The following is a 23,630-nucleotide window of genomic DNA, read 5'->3' as shown; positions in this document are numbered from 1 at the left end:
CTTATTTGAAGATGGTTTGAATAGTTGGCTGCTTGTGGTCGGCCAAGACTTGTTACAACAGTGGGTTACGGTCTGTTTGCATGTCAAGTTAAGTAACTTTGTACTATGAACAGAGAAACCTTAGACCAAACTTAAAATGTGTACAGAGAAAGCCCTAGGCTAAATTTAATATGACTTAACTAAAATCAGAAGTGAAAGAGGAGACATAATTACTGATTTTAAAGATTGAAAGAACATGATGCACAGTTGTATGCCAAGAAACTGAATAATCTTAACGAAGTGGACAGAGTCATAGAAACATGCAATCTGCTAAGACTGAGTCATGGAGAAATAGAAAATCTAAACAGACCTATAGTAAGGAGATTCAATCAGTAGTCAAAAACTTTTCAAGAAAGAAATGTTCAGGTTCATATAGCTTCAGGCATGAATTTTACCAAATATTTTAACAGTACCAATCCTTTTCAAACTTTTCTAAAAATTGAAGAGGAGAGAATATTTTCTAACTCATTCCAAAGAGCACAAATTACCGGGATACTAAATCAGATGGATACTACAAACAAAAACAACAAGAAAAAAAAAAAACAACAACTCCACACTTATTGATCAGTATCTTATGACTATTGATGCAGAAATCCTCAACAAAATACAAGCAGACTGAATTCAGTAGCACATTAAATGATGGTGCATCCTGACCAAGTACGACTTATTCCTGGAATGTCTAAGGGATGATTCAAAATGAGAAAAGTAATTAATGTAATATACCATATTAACAGAATGAATGGGGAAAACATGATCATTTCAATTGATGCAGAAAAACATTGACAAAATTTAACCCCTTTTCATGATTAAAAAAAAAAAAAAAAAAAAAAACAGTCAGCAAACTGAAAGTAGAAGGAAACTACCTCAGCATAATAAAGGGTATATGGAAAGTCCCACGTGTAACATAATTGTTGGTGAAGGACTGAAAGCATGTCTTCCAGGATTAAGAACAAGGCAAGATGCCCACTTTTGCTGCTTCTGTTTGTCATTGTACTGAAATCATATGCAGAGCAAGTAGGTAAGAAATAAAGACATCCGGGCTGGGGATGTGGCTCAAGCGGTAGCGCGCTCCCTGGCATGCGTGCGGCCCAGGTTCGATCCTCAGCACCACATACCAACAAAAGATGTTGTGTCCACCGAGAACTATATTAAAAATTCTCTCTCTCTCTCTCTCTCTCTCTCTCTCTCTCTCTCTCTCTCTCTCCCCTCTCTCACTCTCTCTTAAAAAAAAAAAAAAGAAATAAAGACATCCACATTGGAAAGAAGAAGTAAAATTAGCTTTCTAATTAGTAAAATTAGCAGATGATATGATCTTATATGTTGAAAACCTTTAAGATTCCACAAAAGAAAAAAGAAAACTGTTAGAACAAAGAAAATAACTTAGTGAAGTTGCAGAATACAAGCAACATACAAAAATCACCTGCCTCCTTACATAGTAACAATGAAGAATTAAAGAAAGAAATTAAGAAAACAACTCCATTTCCAATAATAACAAAAAAGAATGAAATACTTAGTGATGAATTCAACAAAGGAGGGACAAGACCCTTACAGTGAAAATAAAAAAATCTTTTCAGAAAGAAATTAAAATAGACAAATAAATGGGTAGACATCCCATGTTCATGGATTGGTAGACAGTAAAGTTAAGATTTCAGTGCTACCCGAAACATTGATGTTATTTATGGATTCATTGTAGCAATTCCTATCAAAATCCCAATGATTTTTAAAAAAGAAATAGAAAAATCTAACTTAATTTTCATGCTGAATCCCAAGAATTCCCAAATAGGCAAGACAATATTGAAAAGAACAAAGGTGGTCTTCTCATAATTCCTGTTTTAAAAACTTACTGCAAAGATATATAGTAATTAAAATATTGTGAGACTGACATAAAGACAGACACTGTAGACCAATGGAATGGAAAAGCGATCACAGAAGTTAAGTCCTACATATATGGTTAAATGATTTTTGGCAAAGGTGCCAAGACCAGTCATTGGGTGGAGTTTTATACAGCCCTTTTGATGAGTGGCATTGAGAAGTCAGGATATCCACATGCAAAGAGAATAACATTGGACCTCTACCTTCTTACACCATATACGAAATTAATTCAAGATGTATTAAAGACCTAAATGTAAGAAGTAATATATAAAATTCTTAAAGAAAACAGAGAGAGCTTTACGACATTAGATTTGGCAGTAATTTCTTGGATATGTCATCAAAGGTAACAAAAAGAGAAATAGATAAATTTGATTTTATGAAAATTAAAACTCTTGTATATTAAAAGACAGAATCTACAGAGGGAAAAGACAGTCCACAGAATGGAGGAGATATCTTGCAGTCACATGTTAGATAAGGGATTGATATGCAGAATATATCAAGAAGACCTGTGATTCAACAACAGTAACAGAAACAATCTGGATAAAACATGAGCAGAGGACCCGAATAGACTTTCACCGGAGAAGACTTACCCATGGCCAGAAGGCACATGCAATGATGCTTATTATCAGTAATCATTAGGAAAATACAAATCGGAACCCCAGTGCGATATTATGTTACTCCCACTAGGATGGCTCTTTCAGATATAGCAAAGAGGGCTGGGGTTGTAGTTCAATTATAGAGCACTTGCCTAGCATGTGTAAGACACTGGGTTTGATTCTCAGCACTGCATATAAATAAATAAATAAACAAACAAATAAATAAATAAATAAAGTAAAAGTCCATTGACAACTAAATATACATATTTTAAAAAAAAGCTAAGAACGTGTTAATAAGGATGTGCAGTCACCTGTGATTTCCATAGTGACTACTAGTTTACATTTACACCAACAGTGTGTAAGAGTTCCTCCTCCTTCTGCCTCCCCACCAATATTTTTTATGTATTCTTGATAGTAGTCATTCTAATCTGAGTGAGATGAAATTTTGGTGTAGTTTTGATTTGCTTTTCCTTGATAGTTAAAGATGTTGAACACTTATTTTTATATTGTGTTTGGCCATTTGTACTACTTCTTTGGGGGAAATATCCATTTCATTTGTACATTTATTGATTGGGTTATTTGATTTTTTTTTAAGTTGTTGATGGACACAACACCTTTATTTTATTTATTTATTTTCATGTAGTGCTGGGGATCAAACCCAATGCCTCACGCTTGCTAGGCAAGTGCTCTACCACTGAGTTACAACCCTGGCCCCTTGATTTTTTTTTTAATGTTGAGTTTTCTGAGTTCTTTGTATATTCTGGTTGTTAATTCTCTGTTGGAAGAGCAGCTAGCAAAAGTTTTCTTACCTTTTGTAGATTGTCTCTACCCTCCATGTTTCTTTTGCTGTGCAGAAGCTTTTTAATTTGATGCTATCTCATTTTTTGATTCTTTTTCTTATTTCCTGATTCACAGGAGACTTATTCAGGAAATTCTTGATCAGAAAGATAATTTCAGATTAAATGTCTGTTAAAAATTTGTGTAATCCTATCAAAAGTATATAGAATTATATGTGATTAAGGATGGTGGTGATGCAATTATGTTAGTAGATATAGAAAAAGCATTGACAAAATATAGCATCCATTCATGTTCAAAACATTAGAAAAACTATGTTCCTACTAACACACCTCAACATTGTAAAAGCTATCTATGCTAAATCTAAGGCCATCATCATTCTAAATGGAGAAAAATTTAAAGCATTCCCTCTAAAAACTGGAACAAGAGAGGGATACCCTCTCTCACCATTTCTATTCAACATAGTTCTTGAAACTAACCAGAGCAGTTAGGCAAAAGAAATAAATTAAAGGTAAACAAATAGGAAAAGAAGAACTCAAACTATCCCTATTTGGCGACAACATGATTTTTAATTTTTGTATTTTTAATTATTTTATATTTTTTAGTGGTCAGTGTGTCTTTATTTTATTAATTTACATGTGGTGCTGAGAATTGAACCCAGTGCCTCACACATGCTAGGCAAACGCTCTACCACTGAACCATAACCTCAGCCCCAACATGATTCTATATTTAGAAGACTCAAAAAATTTCACCAGAAAGCTTCTAGAACTCATATATGAATTCGGCAAAGTAGCAGGATATATAATTAACAACCATAAATCAATTGTGTTCCTATACATCAATGATTAATCAGTTGAAGGAAGAAGTAGGAAAACTGTCCCATTTATAACAACCTCAAAAATAAATATTTGGGAACCAATCTAACAAAAGAGATGAAAGACCTCTTCAATAAAGACTACCAAATATTAAAAAAAGAAATTAAAGAAGATGTTAGAAAATGGAAAGACCTCCCATGCTCCTGGATAGGCAAAATTAATATTGTTAGAATGACTATATCATCAAAAGCACTATACAGGTTTAATGCAATTCCTATAAAGTTTGAATGACGTTCTTCATAGAAATAGAAAAGCAGTCATGAAATTCATTTGGAAAAATAAGAGGCCCAGAATAGCCAAAGCAATCTTTAGTGAGAAAAGTGAAATAGGAGGCATCACAATTGCCAGACTTTAAATTATGTCTTAGAGTTATAGCAACAGAAATGGCATAGCACCAAAACAGACATGAAGGCCAGTGGAACAGAATAGAAGACACAGAGATAAATCCAAATAAATACAGTTATCTCATATTAGACAAAGGGGCCAAAAATGTACACTGGAGAAAAGATAGCTACTTCACCAAATGATGCTGGAAAAAGTGGAAATTCATATGTAGCAGAATGAATTTAGCCCTTATCTCACCCTGTACAAAATTCAACTCAAATATAGATCAAGGACCTAGGCATCACACTGTGCCTAACTTGAAGAAAATGTAGGCCCAACTTTCCATCATGTCAGCTTAGGAACAGACTTCCTCAACAAGATTACTAAAGCATAAGAAGTAAAATCAAGAATCCATAACTGGGATGGAATCAAACTAAAAAGCTTCTTCACAGTAAATGAAATAATCAAGAACATGAAGAAAGAGCCTACAGAATGGGAGAAAATCTTTGCCACTTGTACCTCATCGTATTAATTTCCGGGATATATAAAGAACTCAAAGGGCTTAACACCAAAAAACCCTCAAAAACAAACACCCCCCCCCCATAACCCATCAATAAATGGGCAAAGGAAGTGAACAAATACTTCACCAAAGAAGTACAGTTGGTCAAATCTCAAGCAATTAGAGAAATGGAGATTAAAACTACACTAAGATTCCATTTTATTCCAATCAGAATGGCGATTATTAAGAGTAGAAGTAACAATAAATATTGGCAAGGATGTGGGGAAAAAGGCACTCTCATACATTGCTGGTGGGACTGCAAATTGGTGCAACCACTTTGGAAAGCAGTATGAGAGTCTTAGAAAACTTGGAATGGAACCACCATTTGACCCAGCTGTCCCACTCCTTGTTCTATATTCAAAAGATTTAATATCATACTACAGTGATGCAGCCACATCAATGTTTGTAGCAGCTCAATTCACAATAGCTAAGCTATGGAACCAACCTAGGTGCCCTTCAACAGATGAATGGATAAAGAAATTGTGGCATATATACACAATGGAATACTATTCAGCCATAAAATAGAATGACTTTATGACTTTTGCTGGTAAATGGATGGATCTGGAGACTATCGTGCTAAGTGAGATAAGCATATCTCAAAAAATTAAAGGTCGAATGTTCTCTCTGATATGCAGATGCTAACAACCAACAAGCGGGGTGTGCTGGAAGGCACAATAGAAGTTCATTGATTAGACAAAGGGGAATGAAGGGAAGGGAAGGAGGATGGGAGTAGGAAAGACATTGAATGAATCAGACATAACTTTACTATGTTCATATATGAATACACAAATACATGACCAGTGAAACTCCACATCATGTACAACCACAAGAATGGAAAGTTATACTCCATGTATGTATGATATGTCAAAAAATACTGTCATGTAGTAACTAAAAAGAAAAAATTTTAAAAAGTTAATGTAATTTTATCAAATAATATGTAAAATGTGATTAAGGATAGTGGTGATGAGTGAATCTAGAAATCTGTTGGTAGTTCTGGAAGATTTCTTGCATATTCTTTTAATTTCATTTCTTTGAAGAAGCATAATTTTTTTTTCTCATTGTAGGCTTATTCAATACTCAGGATGAATATAGAGCTATGTTCTGTCCTTGGTAATGTGAGAGGGGGAGGTAGAGAAGGGAGGGCAAGGACAGAGCGAAGGGAAAGGAGAAGGAGGGAGGGAAGAAAGAAGTAGGCATTTGTAACCAGCGGTATTTTGCTAGGTTTTCTGTGTGTCCTAAGTTTATTTTAAAGAATATCCTCAGGGTAAGTATGTTCTGTTTGGGAATGATGAGAGTCACAACCAAAAATACATAAATATTTTTTATTGTATAGATTGCAACAGTTAAATAATTCAATGAGGAGAGACCAGGAAGACTTGTATTGGAGAAGAAGGGCACAGCACACACTCTGTGTCAGTGGAGGTAACCCGTACTCTGAGTGACACTCAGATCTCGGTGACAGGTACACCATGCCCTGGCACCAGATGCCTGAGCGCTTTTGGACCGTATAGATGGGAGCATAGCATGCCAACCTGAAGTACATCTGCATCGGGAAGCCTTACATCCTCCAAGGAGTGCTTTCTTGCCCACCCAGTGTGTGCAGGATGGCAAACCATGATCTCAGGCTGTAGGCAGCATCACCTCCCCAGAGGAACACTCACAGGTGCTGAAAGGAGCTGCTTCTTGATAGCTCAGAGCAGCTTCCACTTCCTGCAGGTCTTGCTCAGTTTCAAGGACACACCACACAGGGCTCAGAGGTGCTTTGATTTGTAGTAAGCTATTACGGTTTACCCCTGGTCTTCCCAGTTTAAATGCTTTTCACCAATCAGGAAATCATTTTCCAGTAATTAATGTTGCCTGGTAGTAGCATACCAACATCAAAGGCATCTTTTTTGAGAACTCTTACCTTCATCCCAGTAAAGCTTTCATACTCGCCAGAGGTGTGGGATTATGACAGGCCAGATAAGTGTGTAGATCTGCGTTTGTACTAAATTGGTAGGCTGAGTGCTGGGAAAGGTGTCAAAGATTTTAGCTTGTTCAACTTTATCCTCAGAAAGTTTCTTGGAGAAGGAAAAAATTAAGCTAAAATCCAAAAAGAAAGCAACAATAAGAGTTGTTTTTTTTTTTTTTTTTAGAAGAATGTGCTGGGTCTGAGATTGTGGTTCAGCGGTAGAGCGCTGGCTTAGCGCAGGCGGGACCCGGGTTTGATTCTGAGCTCCACATAAAAATAAAGGCATTGTGTTGTGTTCATCTAAAAAAAAGATTCTCTCTCTCTCTAAAAAAAAAAAAAAAAAAAGAATGTGCTAACCACCACAGACATTTTTCATGGAAACCACATATATTTATACATACGTAGAATTGAGCATATAATTTCATAGGATTTGCAGGCCCCCCTGCCACCTCCCCCCAAAGTATTTAGTTTCTGGATGACACATGAATGAAGATACAGAGCCACCAGGCTGCATCCTGGGGACAGAGGTTGGATTGAGCAATGGGGACTGGTAGAACGCACAGACAGACTCCTTACATGTCTCAGGCTCTTGAGGACACCTTAGCCCTGCCCGCCTCTTCTCTGACATTGGCCTGTTGACCAGTTGCCTCCTTCTCCCTGTATTTATTACAAAGTTTCTTTTTTCTCTTGACTTTTGTGAAATTAATATTTCTTTTTGTTCTGCTTTCTCTCTCCGCCTCTTACATTTACATATTCTTTTTTCTTTTTGATGTTCACTTTTATCTTAAAGTGAAAATTATATTCTTCAGTTATCTATTTTTTGATGATCCTAAATCTCTGCCTGATGTGGAGCATGAGACTGTTTATCACTGCCTGTTTACATGTACACCAAAGTTCCACAAATATTAAGCAAAAATTCCCCAAATTATATTCATCCCACTCACTGTGTTTCTGGAGATTGCATTGTGTTCTCTCAAAAGAGAATTTCAACCAAGACACAGAACTTGGTAAAAGTATACCAATGTTTATTGGAAGAGAAAGAAGATAAGAAAACACTCTCAGAGAAAGGAGAATGACAGCTGCTGTCTTTGTAAGCCCAATTTTATTAAGGTGGGAGGGATATTTTTGGAGAATTTTGCTCATTCTTAGCTTTTGATTGACAGTTGGATTGTGTAAGATTTTTGAGCCTCTATTGTGCATGTCTGGATCAGGGTAATGTGTGTGTGTGTGTGTGTGTTTTTAATGGTGGAGGAGTCTGAGCACACATTCTTCAGCCCTGAAAATGAAGAGTAACACTGAGAATAACAAGTTGTTAGTCCAGAGCAGGTAACGGCCTTGTGTGAGCTGTTCCTAAGAAAGGCATGCTGAGAGTTAACAGGTAGGCTTGGTCTTTGGAAGCACCCTCTTGAGCTCCATGTTCCTGCAGCGTGTCTGCCTGTCAGCTCTAGTTCTTCTCCTGGATTTCCTGGGTCATCTGCTATCTAAAGTCTTTCCCTTCTATACTTCACTGTCACGGTAAGCCCTTTCTGTGTATAACTGTATTTATTCTACAGAGCATCTTTTAGGCCCTATTCTCCTTTTAAAGATGAAACAGTTTATGTAATTAAAACATTTTGCCTTCAAATTATACTGTATTACTATTGTATGTAACAATGCTGGTACATAGACCCTGATCTATCTGATATTATTTCTTTTTATGTATTTTTGTGATAGGGTCTCACTAAGTTGCCCAGGCTGGCCTTGTACTTGTGATCCTCTTGCCTCAGCCTCCCAAGTTTCTGGGATTACAGGTGTGTGCCACTGTGTCTGACTAGATCCTGTATTTCTTTTTCTTTTTTTTTTTCTATTTTTTGTAAAATATTTTTTAGTTGTAGATGGACACAATATCTTTATTTATCTTTATGTGGTGGTGAGGATCAAACCCAGTGCCTCACCTGTGCTAGACGAGTGTTATACCACTGAGCCACAACCCCAGCCCCTAGATCCCATATTTCTTAGTGCATTTATTATAGTATCAGCCGATTCTATGGCTTTAATAAAAACAAACAACTAAACAAAACCTAAGGGTGTACCCATAGGTTCTTTAACTAGAAGAATTTTTAAAATTTGTTCTAATTAGAATGTAGAATGCATTTTGACACATCATAAATAAATTGAGTATAACTTCTGATTCTTCTGGTTGTATATGATATAGAATCACACCGTTTGTTATCACATATACACATAGGATAATAATACCTGATTCGTTCTACTATCCTTCCTATCTCTATTCCCCTTCCCCTCCCTTCACTTCCTTTTGTCTAATCCAGAGTATCTCTATTCTTCCCTAGTCCCACCCTCTTTATTGTGAATTAGCATCTGCATATCAGAGAAACTTTCGGTCTTTGGTTCTTTGGAATTGGCTTATTTTGCTTAGCATGATATCTCCAGCTCCATCCATTTATCTGTAAATGCCCTAATTTCATTCTTTTTTAAAAAAGTATCTTTTTAGTTGTAGATGGACACAATACCTCTATGTATTTATTTTTATGTGGTGCTGAGGATCAAACCTAGTGCTTCATACATGCTAGACATATGGTCTACTGAGCCACAATCCCCACCCTTGCTTGAATTCTTCATAATTTCCATTCTGACTAGAGTGAGATGAAATGTTAGCGTAGTTTTAATTTACATTTCTCTAATTGCTAGAGATGTTGAACATATCTTTGTTGATTGAATATTTGTTGTTGTATTTACTAAAAGAATATTTATTATGGAATTTATAATAGTTAAATGAAACATCCAACAACAGGGTTCCCCATTCTGTCCACTATGGAACATTCATAAGGAATGTAGCTATCATGCATCCTGTTTCCAATCCGTAATTCTCATTTTGTATCAACTCATCACATATGGAAACCCAATATATGAAATAAGGTAAGGAAAATATAGTGTTCAAAAGGAATGGAAGCTCAGAGGGTCTCATGGACAGCTGTCTGGAGTGGTCCTTGACGGGATGTTGTGGTACAAGGTTTAAAATTTAAAGCTTCTTCAAATTTGGTTAATGAATTAGGAAAATACAATGCAGTAAGTGAAGAGAATGTAGTTAGCAAGAGAATATGTACCATGTCTCCCCAGCAAGAGAATATGTTCAGCTAAATATATATCTGAATGTACTCACAGCTGAAGTCTGGAGAATCACACATGCATCAAAGTGTAGTCGTTGGTTCTTCCTTATATGAAGACTGGTGTTTTTACTTTTTCCACATTTCCTACAATAAACAAGAATTAGTTTTGTAAGTAGACTGTAAAATCCAAATTCCAGAATATTAATTTTAAGAAGATAGTAAGCCAAAAAGTATAACCAAAGCACACTGCATATTGTTACACACACACATTCTCTCTCTCACACTCATGTATGTGCAGTGTCGAGGAAGGAGACATCCTGTGACTGTTGTGCTGTGGCCCTTGCTGGAAGAGTCTTGAGTGGCTGCAGGCTGGGGCATTGGCCCTGGTGTTTTGCTGTTAGGTGGGCCTAGGATGTGCACTTGAGAGACAACTGTGAGGTGTGAATTCTGGCTCTGCGACTGTTTGTTGTTTATCTTGGGCAAAATCAGTGTATGCATTTTCCTCATCTGAGATGGAGCCTTTGGAGTTGTGGGTATCAGCCAACTTAAGACATGCCTCACGTGCCACATGGGGAGTGACAGGTGTTTGCTGCTTTGGTAGTTATTGGTCCTGTGTCTGTTGTCTTTAGAATTATTTTCTCTCCAGATTCTGCTCCCTCTCTTAACCTCAGAGGTTCCTGGAAATTCTGGAACTTTAGAAGGAAAGTCATAGTTCTTATTCAGATTCATTTTCCCAAATAGGGCACCAGTCAACAGGGTACATGTTTTTTCTTCTTAGTAAAATTTAATGGCAATCATTCCTTGTTTTGTGAGGATTTGTCTGTTTCTATGATTTCTGGCCAGAAATTGCCCATATCAGTGCTTCACTCCAGGGATCTATAGGACTAGCCCATGTGTCCTCCTGGCTGTAATTTATTACAGCAGAATCAGTAAAGGGAGAAGACACAGGGGGCAAGGTCTAGAAGAACCAAGGGGTGACCAGTCCTTAGCACTAAGTGTGGCACACATGTGAGGTGTCCACCGAGGCAGCTGGTTAGGATCTTAGTGCTGGGGTTTATCCTGTGGACTGTGGATGTGTATACCCTCTGCCTAATGAGTGCCAGGAGTCCAGACTCCAGAAGGAAAGCAGGTGTTCAGCCTGAAACACATTGTCTGCAAAATTTAATTACATTAAACTCTTATTAATTGAAAATGGTGGGAACCATCTAAAAACCTAAATTCATAAATGCCAGCCAAAGGAAAATCTTGCAAATAGGTGTTTCTAAGGCTGGACTCTCAGGCCTATAGTGGTAACTAGTTTCTGTTCCCACCTCCCTCAAACCCCTCTCCTCTTCCCCCGTCAGCCACGAATCTCTTTTCTGTCTCTGTGGAACAATACTTGAATATGTTTTCATCTTTTTTTCATCTGTGATTTTAATGGCTTTGTAAGATGATAGCTTGAAAATCATTCTCAGGTATTTCCCTTCCAGTATGTGAGTAAAACTTTAGAAATTGAGTCTGTCTGGTTGCTGCTAAACCCACAGCAGTTGTCAACAATAATCATCATCAGTATTGATGTCATGAGTTGGGGGCATTTAATGAAATAATCCATGAGAAAGCCTCTCATTTTTACAGGTTTTTACCTCACTTTTTTGAAAGTATGCTGTGCATCAATTGAGGCCAGTGAGGGTTTGACATTCACTTGGCCAGCATGTAGCCCTTTCACCTTATCTTTTTGCTGTAGGATAGAAAGGGACCCAGGTGGGGACCTGGGTGTGATTGGGCGGGGTGGGGGGAGGGGGAGAATGTAGCTGCACTGTTGCCATTTGGATTTGTGGGGCAGAGTGTTAGGAGGGAAAGAACAGAGGCTGTTACGGTTGGGTACCCCTGATCCAAAGTGCTGGAACCCAGAGGTGTTTCAGACTTAGGAGTTTTTGGATTTTAGAGTATTTGCATCGACTTTACCAGTTGAAAATCAGAAATTGGAAATGCTCCAAAATCTGAAACACTCTGAGCATGTTGCTGTTCAAAGTTTCCAGTTTTGAAGATATTGGATATTGGATTTGAGATATTCAATATATACTTTATAATAAGCAGATTTTTTTTGTATTCTTTAATGTGGTTACAACATACAGGAGTAAATAAAAAGTAAATTTGCCTTGAGCCGAGACTAAAATTCCTAAAAATTGTAGAACATTTAAAATTTCATCAGTTGTTTTCTAAAAAAAGTTTAATCTAGTTTATTTATTTATTTCTCTGTGGTACTGGGGATCAGTCACACATTATAGGCAAATGCTCTACCACTGAGCTGCATCCCCAGCCCCCCAAATTAAAAAAATAAAGACAAATGTTCTCTGTTTTTTCCCTCTCTTTACACATTTTTAAATTGGTGCATTATAATTGTACATAGTGACGGAATTTGTTATTACAAATATATTTTATACATGCATAAAATATAATTTGGCCAGTATCACTCCCCCCACTCCCCTTCCCTTACTGATCTCCCTTTGATTTTCATGAGATCTGCCCCATCTTTCTTTTCCTTTTTCCTCTCTAGATTCCACATATGAGAGAAAACATAGCATACTTGACCTTCTGAGTTTGGCTTATTTTTCTTAACATATTGGTTTTAAGTTCCATCTATTTTCCTGCTAATGACATAATTTTATTTTTCTTTATGGTTGAATAAGACTTCATTGTGTATATATACCACCTTTTCTTGATCCATTCATCCATTGATGGACACCTAGCCTGGTTCCATAGTTTGGCTGTTGTCAATTGTGCTGCTATAAATGAGGGTATACATGTCTCTGTAGTGTGATGACTTTAATTCATTAAGATAAAAATTGAGAAGTGCTATGGCTGGGTCATATGGGGGTTCCATGCCTAATCTTTTGAGGAAACTCCATGCTGATTTACATAGTGGTTGTACTAATTTATAATCCTACCAAGAGTATAAAGCTCGTCCTTTTCCTCTACATCCTTTCCAGCATTTATTATTGTTTGTATATCTGATGACTGCCATTCTGACTGTTGACCATTTGTATTTCTTCTTTTGAGAAGTGCCTACTTAATTCATCTGCCCATTTATTAATTGGGGTTTTTGGTGATAAGATTTTTTTAGTTCTTTGTATATTTTAGATATTAATTTTCTGTCAGAAGAGTGGGTAGTGAAGATTTTCTCCCATTCTGTGGGTTCTGTCTTCATATTTCTAATAATTTCTTTTGCTGTGCAGAAGCTTTTTAATTTGATGCCATCCTCCTTATTAATTCTTAGTATTATTTCCTGAGCTTTGTGGGGCCTATTGAGAAAGTCATTGCATGTGCCTATATATCGGAGTGTTGCTCATACATTTACTTCTAGGAGTTGCATAATTTCTGGTCTGATTCCGATGTCTTTGATCCATTTTGAGTTGATTTTTGTGCAGGGTAAGAGATAAGGATTAAGTCTCATTCTTCTACATATGGATAACCAGTTGTCCCAGCACCATTTGTTAAAAGGTCTTATCTTTTCTCCATTGTATGTTTTGGGCACTTTGTCAAGGATCAGATTATTGCATCTGTGTGGTTTTGTCTCTGTGTCTTTCTATTCTGTGCCATTGGTCTGTTTTTACTGTTTTTATGCCAGTACCATGCAGTTTTGTTACTAATGCTTTGCAGTATAATTTAAAGGCAGGAATTGTGGTATCTCTAGCATTCTTTTTTGACTTAGAATTGCTTTGGCTTTTCTGGGTCTTTTATTCTTCCAAGTGAATTTTAGGACTGTTTTTTTCTAGTACTGTGAAGAATGTCTTCGGTACTTTGATGGATGTTGCATTGAATCTCTATATTGTTTTTGGTAGCATGGCCATTTTAATAATATTAATTCTGCCTATCCATGAACATGGGGTGGGGGTAGGGTTTCCTTCTTCTGTGTCTTCAGTTTCTTTTTTCAGTGTTCTATAGTTATCATTGTAATGGTCTTTCACCTCCTTGGTTAGATTTATTCCTAGTTTTTTCTTTCTTTCTTTCAAGGCTATTGTTAGTGGAATAGTTTTCCTGATTTCTTCCTTAGCAGATTCATTGTTGGTATGTAGGAAAGCTTTTTGTATGTTGATTTCCTAACCTGCTACTTCACCAAATTTGTTTATTAGCATTAGCAGTCTTTTGGTGGATTGCTTTTGCATCTTCTAAGTATAGGATCATATTTTCTGCAAGCAGTGATAATTTTGACTTCTTTCTTTCCTATTTTTTACACTTTTATTTTATTCTCTTGCCTGATTGCACTGGCTAGAATTTTTCTTATGTGTGTTTTAAACCATAATTTGGATTGAAATTTAGTTTTTCTTAAAATTGGGTTAGTAGACCCTGCACTGTGGGAGGAAGTTTGCTTTGTGTATGACACACCGTGAGTCATGCAGGTGCTGGTTATGCTTATGGATAAGCTTATGATATGGATTCTTATGCTTCTGGAATGTGTTTTCATTTTAATGTCAGCTAACACGTTTGTAACTAGAGTGGATATTTTTGAACATTAGGAATTCAGTGGCATATGACTGTTCTCATGGAACAGGCACCAACTCTGATGGTTGTTTGTGTCCTTGTCTTCCAGGTGATTTGACACGATGCTGCTCTCCATAGGGATGCTCATGCTGTCGGCTACACAAGTCTACACCCTCTTGACCGTCCAGCTCTTTGCCTTCTTAAACCTGCTGCCTGTAGAGGCGGACATTTTAGCTGTAAGTACAGGAAAATTTATTCATGTCTGAGCATTCCTTAAAGAAAGGCTTTATGAAAGTCTTGAATGACAGAATATTATGAAGATATGTACCTACAGACTTGCCCAAAGGACAGGTACTTGAAAATGGGGCATGTCTTCATTTTGTATTGTTTAACACCTGATGTGAGACCTCATGCACATCACCTGATAGGTGCTACCGCTCCTGATGTGTGTGTGTGGTAGGTGCCTGTGCATACCTGCCTGCGTGCTTGTGTATTCAGGTAGAATCTTGCTGTTTTTCTTGGTACCTAGCATATTTAATGACTGTGAGGTGTCAATAGCATCTGTAGCGATAATGATATTTTAAGAAATACTACAAGACACAGAAAATTTCAATTTAAGGTTAGCCTTAACGAGTCAGAAGAGCAGCAGAGGGCTCCTTTCTTTGATGGTGAATGGAGAAGTGTTTAGAGAAAAAGAGTGATTGCTCTCTAGACCTTGGTCGTTCTCTCAGCCACGTCTTACTCTCTTCTGTATGGGAAGTACTTGTATTTCCTATTTCTCATTTTGTGAAGGTAGGGAAAGAAGAATTAACTCTGTGGGGTTGGGGGTGGTGGGTAGATGGTCCTATACACCAGGTCTTTGCTAAGGATTTATTGTTTTTACTTTCTTGATACTGTAATGATACTGGATAAGGGATAGAAGGACCAGAATTGTTGCTGACTAAAGCTTGGTGTGGTCCTCAGCTGTGCTTCTGCATATAAAAAGCACTTCCGGAAAATTCCAGGATCTTTGTAGAACTTGGGTGAGCCAGGCTGGTTTTCGAAGGCAGAGCAGCTTTAGTGTGGACCATGTGAGATCCTCAGTCCCTGTCACTTTCTTTACCAGAGAACTGGTGGATTAGTTTTTTTTCCTTCTGCTGGTGTAGTCTGGAGTAGGTGGAGTAGAGGTGGAGTGTAGGTGGCTTGTGTAGGTCGAGTAGAAATAGAATCTTTAAGGACTGAGTCCATTGTTATTCAAATCTCTCCTCTAAACTGGTCCCCAAAGGCCTTGGAATATTGTTGGAATGCTTTTTGAAATGAGTTAGGGGATTTATGGACTGATCAGGGAATGGAGTTTTTCTTGTCTCCCTTCTCATCTTTGAGGTCTTCCTTTTTGTCCGTCTGTTGCGTTTGGTGCCTGTCACTCCTTCCTTTCTTTCTTTGTGTCTGAGATGGGTTCTTATCTTGTGCTCCAGCTCTCTGGTAGTTAAATGATTTTTAGTGGACTGCTCCATGACTCCAACCAGCTGTGTGACTTTGATCGAATTACTTTGCCAATGTAGATGCCTCCATTTTCTTTTTAAAAAACTGGAGTGTTAATGATAATTAAATGCGTTAACTACTAGAGTGGTATCCACACCTGGTAAATGTCTTGTATGTCATTTATTATCTTCATTGTAATTATTCTGATTGTCCTTCACTCTCATCCTCAAGAAGGTATGAGACTACTGGAGCTGTGGGTATTCATATAGAGACAGAAAAAAAAGGCACAGTACAGAGGGGCATCAGTCCTCCTTGCTGGCTTGTTTCCCGTGCCTCAGGCATGCAGGCGTGGGATATGCTATGTGATGTCATCCAGCAGGGGCACCTCGAGCATCTGTCTCTGCTGGCACTGAGGGGCATGCTGCAGAGATCACTGGAAAGAGAGCTGGCTAGAATAGCAGGCACTGAGAGGCAAGGCGAGGAGTGAGGTAGGAGGTAGAGATGCTAGGTCTTCCTTTCAGCTGAGTCTGAGCATCCCTGAAGTCTTAGTTGACCAGTACCTAGCTGAGTAGTTGAACTGCATGTTGATTCTAGTTCCATCTGGACCAGAACTGGGTGCTGCTTTTGTAGAGGTGTCAGTTGATTTGTGCTGTTTGTCTGCCCAGTTCCTTGATTTTCCTTTTCTTTTTGTCCATTGAAGTTTCCCTCTTGGCTGTCAACATGCTTGTGAACTAGTTGAAAGTTCTGAGGGGCAATGGAAATGCCTCTCTGGTGCTTTGCTGACTATTGCATAAGCCCCGAGATCTGAGTACCTGGGAGGCAGACTGTGGCTCACTAAGTAAGCTCTGTGCTCCTGGTGCCTGCTCATTACACAAGAGGGCTTGAGTAAATGTCTGAACTGATTAAGAGCCTTGGGGATTTACTGCTATTGTATTTTCTTTTAATAGCATTTGCTCCTTGCTTCTTTTAGATGACTGTTTTGTCTCTAATCTCATTGTTTCTCTTTCCTTTGACCCCTGAAGAAATGTGATGTTATTGATTATGTGAATTTCCATATAGGAAAATGGAAGTTTAGACTTGGCAGAGCTAGCCGAGTCTAGCGATGACCAGATCGACACCAAATATCTTGAGGCCCAGAGGCCACAAGTGGCTTGTTACCTTTGAGTTTCGTCCATGTTCTTACTGAGAAGTTGTATCCATCGCATTTTACTCTTTGTTTCATGGAGTCCAACTACTGGATTTTGGTCCACCCCAGTCTGCCTTGTGGTTCCATTTGTCAGAGGGTTGGCTCCTTGATGGTTGTGAGGTCAGTATGCTGAACAGCAGAGTGCACCCAGTGGGTGGTAACAAGATCACATTGTTTTAAAGAAGTGTTCTTACCGGGAACAAGGCTAGTAAAACAAAAGGTGCTTTACTTTTAGTACTGGGGAAGGAGAGAGATGCTGGTGAAATAATAATGCTTTCAGAAGACAGCAGGAGTGATGTCATTGTGAGATGAGTCTGCTTCCTCCTTCAGTGATGTTCACTCTACAGTAAATACTGAGAATAGCAGAAATAAGGAAGAGGAAACTAAATATGCAGAGTGAATAAGCAACTTTTGAAACAAAGTTTCAAAACAAAATTTCTTGAAATAAAGCAAGAGTGTTTCATAACTCTGACCATAACAGAAGGATGGGAGGACCAAGCAAACCTTTACTATGAGTATTTCATCTCACAATTGTATCATTACTATGGTCTTCTAAAAGAACAGTTTTGTTTGTTAGTGGATGATCGATAAATATTGCGTTTACCGATAATATTTATTATATTGGTATATATTGTACAGTACTGAATATCTGTATGGAAGGGGCAAGTTTTGAAGAAGCCTGAGTACTTTCAGCTTTTCAGTGTGTACATTTCATTGCGTTCCATCCTTCCACTGTTCCACTCATTGGATAAAAATGTTCAGTTTACATCAAAATCAACAAGTCCTTAAAAGTATAATTTCCCCTTCTTTCACTGGGGAAGAGTCATCTTTCATAGATAGAGTCTTTTGTTCAATCAGACCCTTATAACAGAAAAATAAAATGGAGCTCTCTTGCTGAAAAGTGTTCTGTCTAGAAAATTCCTTGCTAGGGAATTATCAATGAGAAAAGCTCAGAAAACTGTAGCTTGTTTAATGTGACAGGGTCATTGTTGCTGTTTGATAATAATGTATGAAGTCAGAATCAGATTTTAACAGTCGTATTTAAGTTGTATATATTCTTTGCTGTTTTAGTAGATGCACATTGTCACATTTGATTTTATTGTGATAAGCAGCAATAATGAGAATTGTGGAAATTACACTTTATCATAAACTTTTTAATGTTACGTATAAATTGGCTTTAACCTCATTATTTTTAATTTTATATTTAGTATAATTTGGAAAATGCATCTCAGACATTTGATGATCTTCCAGCAAGATTTGGTTATAGACTTCCAGCTGAAGGCTTAAAGGTAAGAAAACAGTAATGTCATAAAGGCACAAGGTATCTAATAAGGATATTTCTGTTGTTCTTTCATTAAAGAATCAAAACGTCATAAAAACCGTGAGTGGTTGTTTGTAAAGAGAAAAAGCTGTTCACAAGGTATGCGAGAGGCCTGGCATTCAGTCCCAGTGCACACACATCAAGAAAGGCATGAGGAAGAAAGTGAAGCTCTCCTGTGGTTGTAGTAGTCAGCACTACCACTGTTACCATTTAGTATATAATATCTCAGATCTGTTTTCTAGGATATTTTCTGTGTATATGTATATGTAGATGTATGTGTGTGTTCATGTATTTACATCAATGCTTGCACAATATTATCCAACACCACTAGAAACTTGCTACTTTATAACCTGCTTTCTTCCCTTAATTTGTATGCCGAGGTCATTTTTTTTTTATTCTGACAAGTAAAGGTATTCCATTATATTATTTATTATTATTATTATTAATGGCTTAATGGTTTTATCATTAAATACAGTGGATTTGAACTTTGTTTAATTTTTCATAGTAGATATTTGGGTTATTCATTTGTTACTGACAACGAATGTTTTCATCCTTGTGTATTCATTCACTAATTTCTATAGTGTACATTTTAAAATATAGAATTGCTTCATTTATGGCATGCATGTCTAAAAATTTTTTTTGTTGTTTTTAGTTGTAGTTGGACACAATACTTTTATTTTATTTATTTATTTTTATGTGGAGCTGAGGATCAAACCCAGTGCCTTGCTGGGCATATTGGCTTCTAGCTTTTTTTTTTTTTTTTAAGATTTTAAATTAAGAAGAGATACCTGACATTATATAATGATATCTTATTGTAAAAAAAAGTATACAAAAGAAATGGAAGAGCCTTCTGTTATGCTTTCCACCTGTGTACACCAGTTGCATTTCCCTGTTGGCAGTAGATTTTATCAGTGACTTATGGACCTTCAGATCTCTCTGAATATGTGATGCTTTTCAGGTATTTTTTGTTCATAATTTTTTGAACATATAAAGATAAAAAAATGGTTATCCTTTGTGTATATAAAAGCTTTCTTAATTCTTGTAATATAATCCATTTTAGCTAGTTTTATCCAGAAAATGATTTATAAAGGGTAATGATGTTTAGAGAATCACAGCCTGGAAAACAGTTTCCAGACAGTTTCAGGAATACTCTGACAACCACCTTGTAGAACTGGCTTCACAAAGGATCCTGTAGCCACTGGACTATCCTACCACCTTTTCTCTCATCAGAAAACTTCTTCAATTTTATCCCCAAACATTATGCCTCTGCTGTCATTAAGCTAACCAAAAAAAAAATAACCTTTGCCTGACTGTTTTCTCACATGATCACTTCCAAATGTAATACCTGGATTTTTCTAATTGACAAACTCTAGGCCATGTAATTACTAGCCACATACTTTGGAGAAATACCTACCTTTGGGGAAGGCTGAGAAATATGGTATTCTTTTTTGGTTTGTTTATGTTTGTTTATACTACTTAGGGAAGGTGAGAATCAGGGTGTCAGGAGAGGGGTTCAGAATATTTGGGGAACCATTAATGACAGATATTTATTATAATAGCTATTCTGCAATCCTGCCTGTGTCCTAAGCAGGTGATGGGAATGAGGTTTCCCCTGGTGGAATGGGCTGGCTGTGAAATAAAAGCTAAGAAAAATAGGTGGAGAAAGAATCCACAGGACACAGAAAATAATTTCAAAAAGCGGGGGCAAGGACGGGCAAGCTAATCATATGGGATTGAGCTTATATACTAAAAAGACAAAATGGAGCCTGAGCTTACTTTATTTCTATTGGGGAACATCAAAGGCCTTCCTTAGAATGTTCTTCACCAAAAAAGGTCGAAGGTCAACTGTCCAGTTCCCAATGGGTTATGCTCATCTCCGGAGTTAATTTGAGGGATCTTCCTAGTAGAGTGGAGGTAAAGGTCATGAGCCTTGGGCAATATATGGCATGGGAGAGCCACAGATAGTTCCCAAGGTTAAACCTAAAATCTTCCTGGCTGCCATACTGAGAGAAGACACTCAAGTAATTTATGGCCGGCTTCATTGCACTGCAATTTAATCCTTGTACCTCTTAGCTTATCAAGCAGCACCTGTAAATCTGGCAAGTTCCTGTTAAGCACTGTATGGTATTCTATCTTATGAATGATTGTGGTTTATTAGTCGTTTCCTATTAACAGATACATTGGTTCCTTGTCTGAAGTCCAGTTATTTCTGTAGAATAGAGGTCTGAAAGAAGAATGGGCACATACATTTAAAGTTTTCATAGATACTATCAAACTACTTTTCTAAAGGCTGTTCTGATTCTTTTCAATTAACAGTGTCTGAGAACATCCATCTCTGTACTCTTGCCATCACTGATAATTATCGGTGTCTTGACTTTTGCCAATCTGATGGGCAAAAAGTATAAACTTGTCTCAATTTGCATTTCTCTGATTACTAACGATGTGAGCTGGCAGCCTTTATTTCGGACTGTCCTTCTCACTGAAAAGCCTTTTTGCTTAGTGAATTTGTTTTAAAAGAGTTTCATTAATTCTTGATAACCATAGTCTTCTTGGTGCTCCTCTATTTCTGTGTTACTGTCAAGTCAGTTTACATTTCAGAAATAGTTTGAAATGTAAACAAATAATTTTGTTTATTTATTGCCTAAGAAAAAAGAACATTAAGTATCTGATTTTTTGCACTGTGACAATGTAGGGTAAACCCAGAAGTGAAATATGGGAACAGTAAAGAGATGATGTTCAAATAAATCATTGAATTCTTTTTTAAAAAATATTTATTTTTTTTGTTGGACACAATATCTTTATTTAATTTTTTATTTTTATATGGCCTTCCACATGCCAGGCGAGCACTCTACTTCTGAGCCTTAACTCCAGCCCAAATCATTGAATTCTTATGGAAAGCATCTGTGGTTGCACGATTGGCTTTGCCATTGCTCAGAATCAGGATGAAAAACACCAACCTACTCATTGTTTACAAGGAGCACTTGATGATACCAAAGTGGGGTGGCTCACTATGGCATAATGTCTGTAAAACCAATAAGTTAAAAACATAACCAAGTTAATTTAAAAATGCATTGAGGTTATTAAGAGACAGGTGAGTCCCCAGGACACGTGGGTAGGGTGCTGAGCACTGGGACCAAGGGCTAAAGCAGAGAGACTAAAAAAATGCAGACCACCAGGGCACTGCTCATTTCTCTGGCTCTGATGCGCTTTAGTACCAGGGGTATGATCAGGCCTGTGTCTGCATCCTTCCTGAGTAGACTAGAGAACTCATCTAAACAGCCTTCCTGCAGCAGCAGCTCCCCACTCCAGGTGGCCAGACGGGAGTTCCAGACCAGTGTTGTCTCCCGGGACATTGACACAGCAGCCAAGTTCATTGGTGCCGGGGCTGCCACAGTTGGTGTAGCCGGATCAGGGGCTGGCATTGGAACTGTGTTTGGCAGCTTGATCATTGGCTATGCCAGGAACCCGTCTCTCAAGCAACAGCTCTTCTCCTATGCCATTCTGGCTTTGCCCTGTCTGAGGCCATGGGGCTCTTCTGTTTGATGGTCACCTTCCTCATCCTCTTTGCTGTGTGAGGCTCTGTGGGATCACCCACAGGTCCCTGCTGCTTCAACTCCACTGGTGCTGGAGTGCGCTGACCTGTACCATTAAACCACATTTCTCTAAAAAAAAAAAAAAAAAAAAAAAAGAGAGAGAGAGAGAGAGAGAGAGAGACCTTTTAAACTTTTCCCAGAGAGTTTAGATGGGGTAATTACTGTTGGTCTTAGTATTCCATGTTCTGTAGGTCTTTATGTCACTGGATTCCATCAGAATAATCTAGAAGACATAAGCATTGGTCATAATAGCTCATATCAATTGATTTCTGTGTTTGCAATTCATTCGTACATGTTCCAACATTAAGCTAATAATATTCAGAGACCCTCTCTGTCTTCCCCCATATTTTCTCTTTTTTTCTACCCTGTATTTTTTTTAAAAAATGATGCAAGAGAATCAGAAAGCCAAGGACATTTTTAGCTAATTTGAGCTTCAATGCAAAAATGTGAATCTTTTCATGGATTAAGATATGGCATGCCAGTGTTATAGACCTTTAGTTTAAAAAAATATTTTATATTTTTAGTTAGAAAAGGGCTGTTTTCAGTTTTATATTTTAGTTTCTTATATAAAAATATCTTTTCTAGATAACTTTTTATTAGACTTTGCAACGTATGTCATTAATGAAATCAATCAGTTTATAATTTATTTGGACAGCTTATTCTGAGCTATAAAATAGTTATTTTTGGAAAATACTAGTTCTTTTTCTTGGTAAAATAATATTTTAAATATATTAAATAGTGTCACTAGTATAAGTATAAAATTTTAATTTCCCCCTAACTACCCTCAATTCTTATTAGTTCTCTCTCTAGTAGTCAGATTAGTAAGAAGGCGGTTATTAGTTTTATTCTTACCCTTTACCTTCTAGATTTTTAGAATTCTATTTTTTAGTAGGCTAGGTTAGAATTTTTAAAAAGCAAGTGAATCGGATTCTTAACTAGTTTATAATATTACTGGTCTATTTGGTTAAGGCCCATATGAGGACGTGACTGCTACTCTTTAAAAAAATTGTCAGAAAACTGTGTTTTCTATTTCCAGGCTGAAGTGCTTTAATCCATGTGAATATAAAGGAGCTGCAGAGAGGCAGCAGGTTTTGGTATATGGATAAAAATAAGTCTCTGGGAGAATCTTACATTTTTGAGAATTCTGTTTTGGAGGCTCGTACTTTCTTGTATTAGAGCCGTGTTTGAAAACCCTTCATCTTCATTCTCTTCTCCAATTCCTTTTGCCAGGGACTTGACATCTTACAAATCACAGCAGGTGTACATAGAACTGTGTCAGCATCCTATGCAGACACTCCTAGGTGCTGTTCCAGCTCCCCCTCTCATTGGGCCAAATTAGTCTGGCCCAGGGCTTCTACCAGCCTCCGAAACCCTTTGGGCCTGTGTGAAGCCTTTCACAGTGTAGGAACAAACTGCTCCTGAGCTGGTGTTTCTGAAGACAGTAGCTCTCTTTCAGAACAGCAGCTGGGACTGTGGAGCATTTCTATTTC

At 37.4% G+C, this 23,630-nt stretch overlaps 2 protein-coding genes across 4 annotated transcripts in view; both read left to right on the top strand.

The window, feature by feature from the left end:
• The window catches only part of Rnf13 (ring finger protein 13), a 115,062-nt gene that overhangs the window by 19,345 nt on the left and 72,087 nt on the right, over positions 1-23,630 (top strand). For all 3 annotated transcript variants that reach the window (XM_026379869.2, XM_026379872.2, XM_026379871.2), the window contains 2 exons: positions 14,689-14,815; positions 18,435-18,515. In XM_026379869.2, the coding sequence (XP_026235654.1) occupies positions 14,702-14,815; positions 18,435-18,515 (195 nt within the window). In that variant the 5' untranslated portion in view covers positions 14,689-14,701. The remainder of the gene's footprint in view (positions 1-14,688; positions 14,816-18,434; positions 18,516-23,630) is intronic.
• On the top strand, positions 21,710-22,090 carry LOC113175570 (ATP synthase F(0) complex subunit C1, mitochondrial). The gene has a single exon (XM_026379875.2). It carries the CDS (start codon positions 21,710-21,712, stop codon positions 22,088-22,090), a length of 381 nt encoding a protein of 126 aa, XP_026235660.2.

This window comes from Urocitellus parryii, chromosome 2 (assembly GCF_045843805.1).
Source record: "Urocitellus parryii isolate mUroPar1 chromosome 2, mUroPar1.hap1, whole genome shotgun sequence".
Taxonomy (NCBI): Eukaryota; Metazoa; Chordata; class Mammalia; order Rodentia; family Sciuridae; genus Urocitellus; species Urocitellus parryii.
The sequence above is the reverse complement of the archived record's forward strand: the minus strand, read 5'-3'. Positions and strand labels throughout refer to the sequence as shown.

Coding starts and splice junctions, on each gene's coding strand:
- LOC113175570 (XM_026379875.2), top strand. CDS start 21,710: ATGCAGACCACCAGGGCACTGCTCATTTCTCTGGCTCTGATGCGCTTT.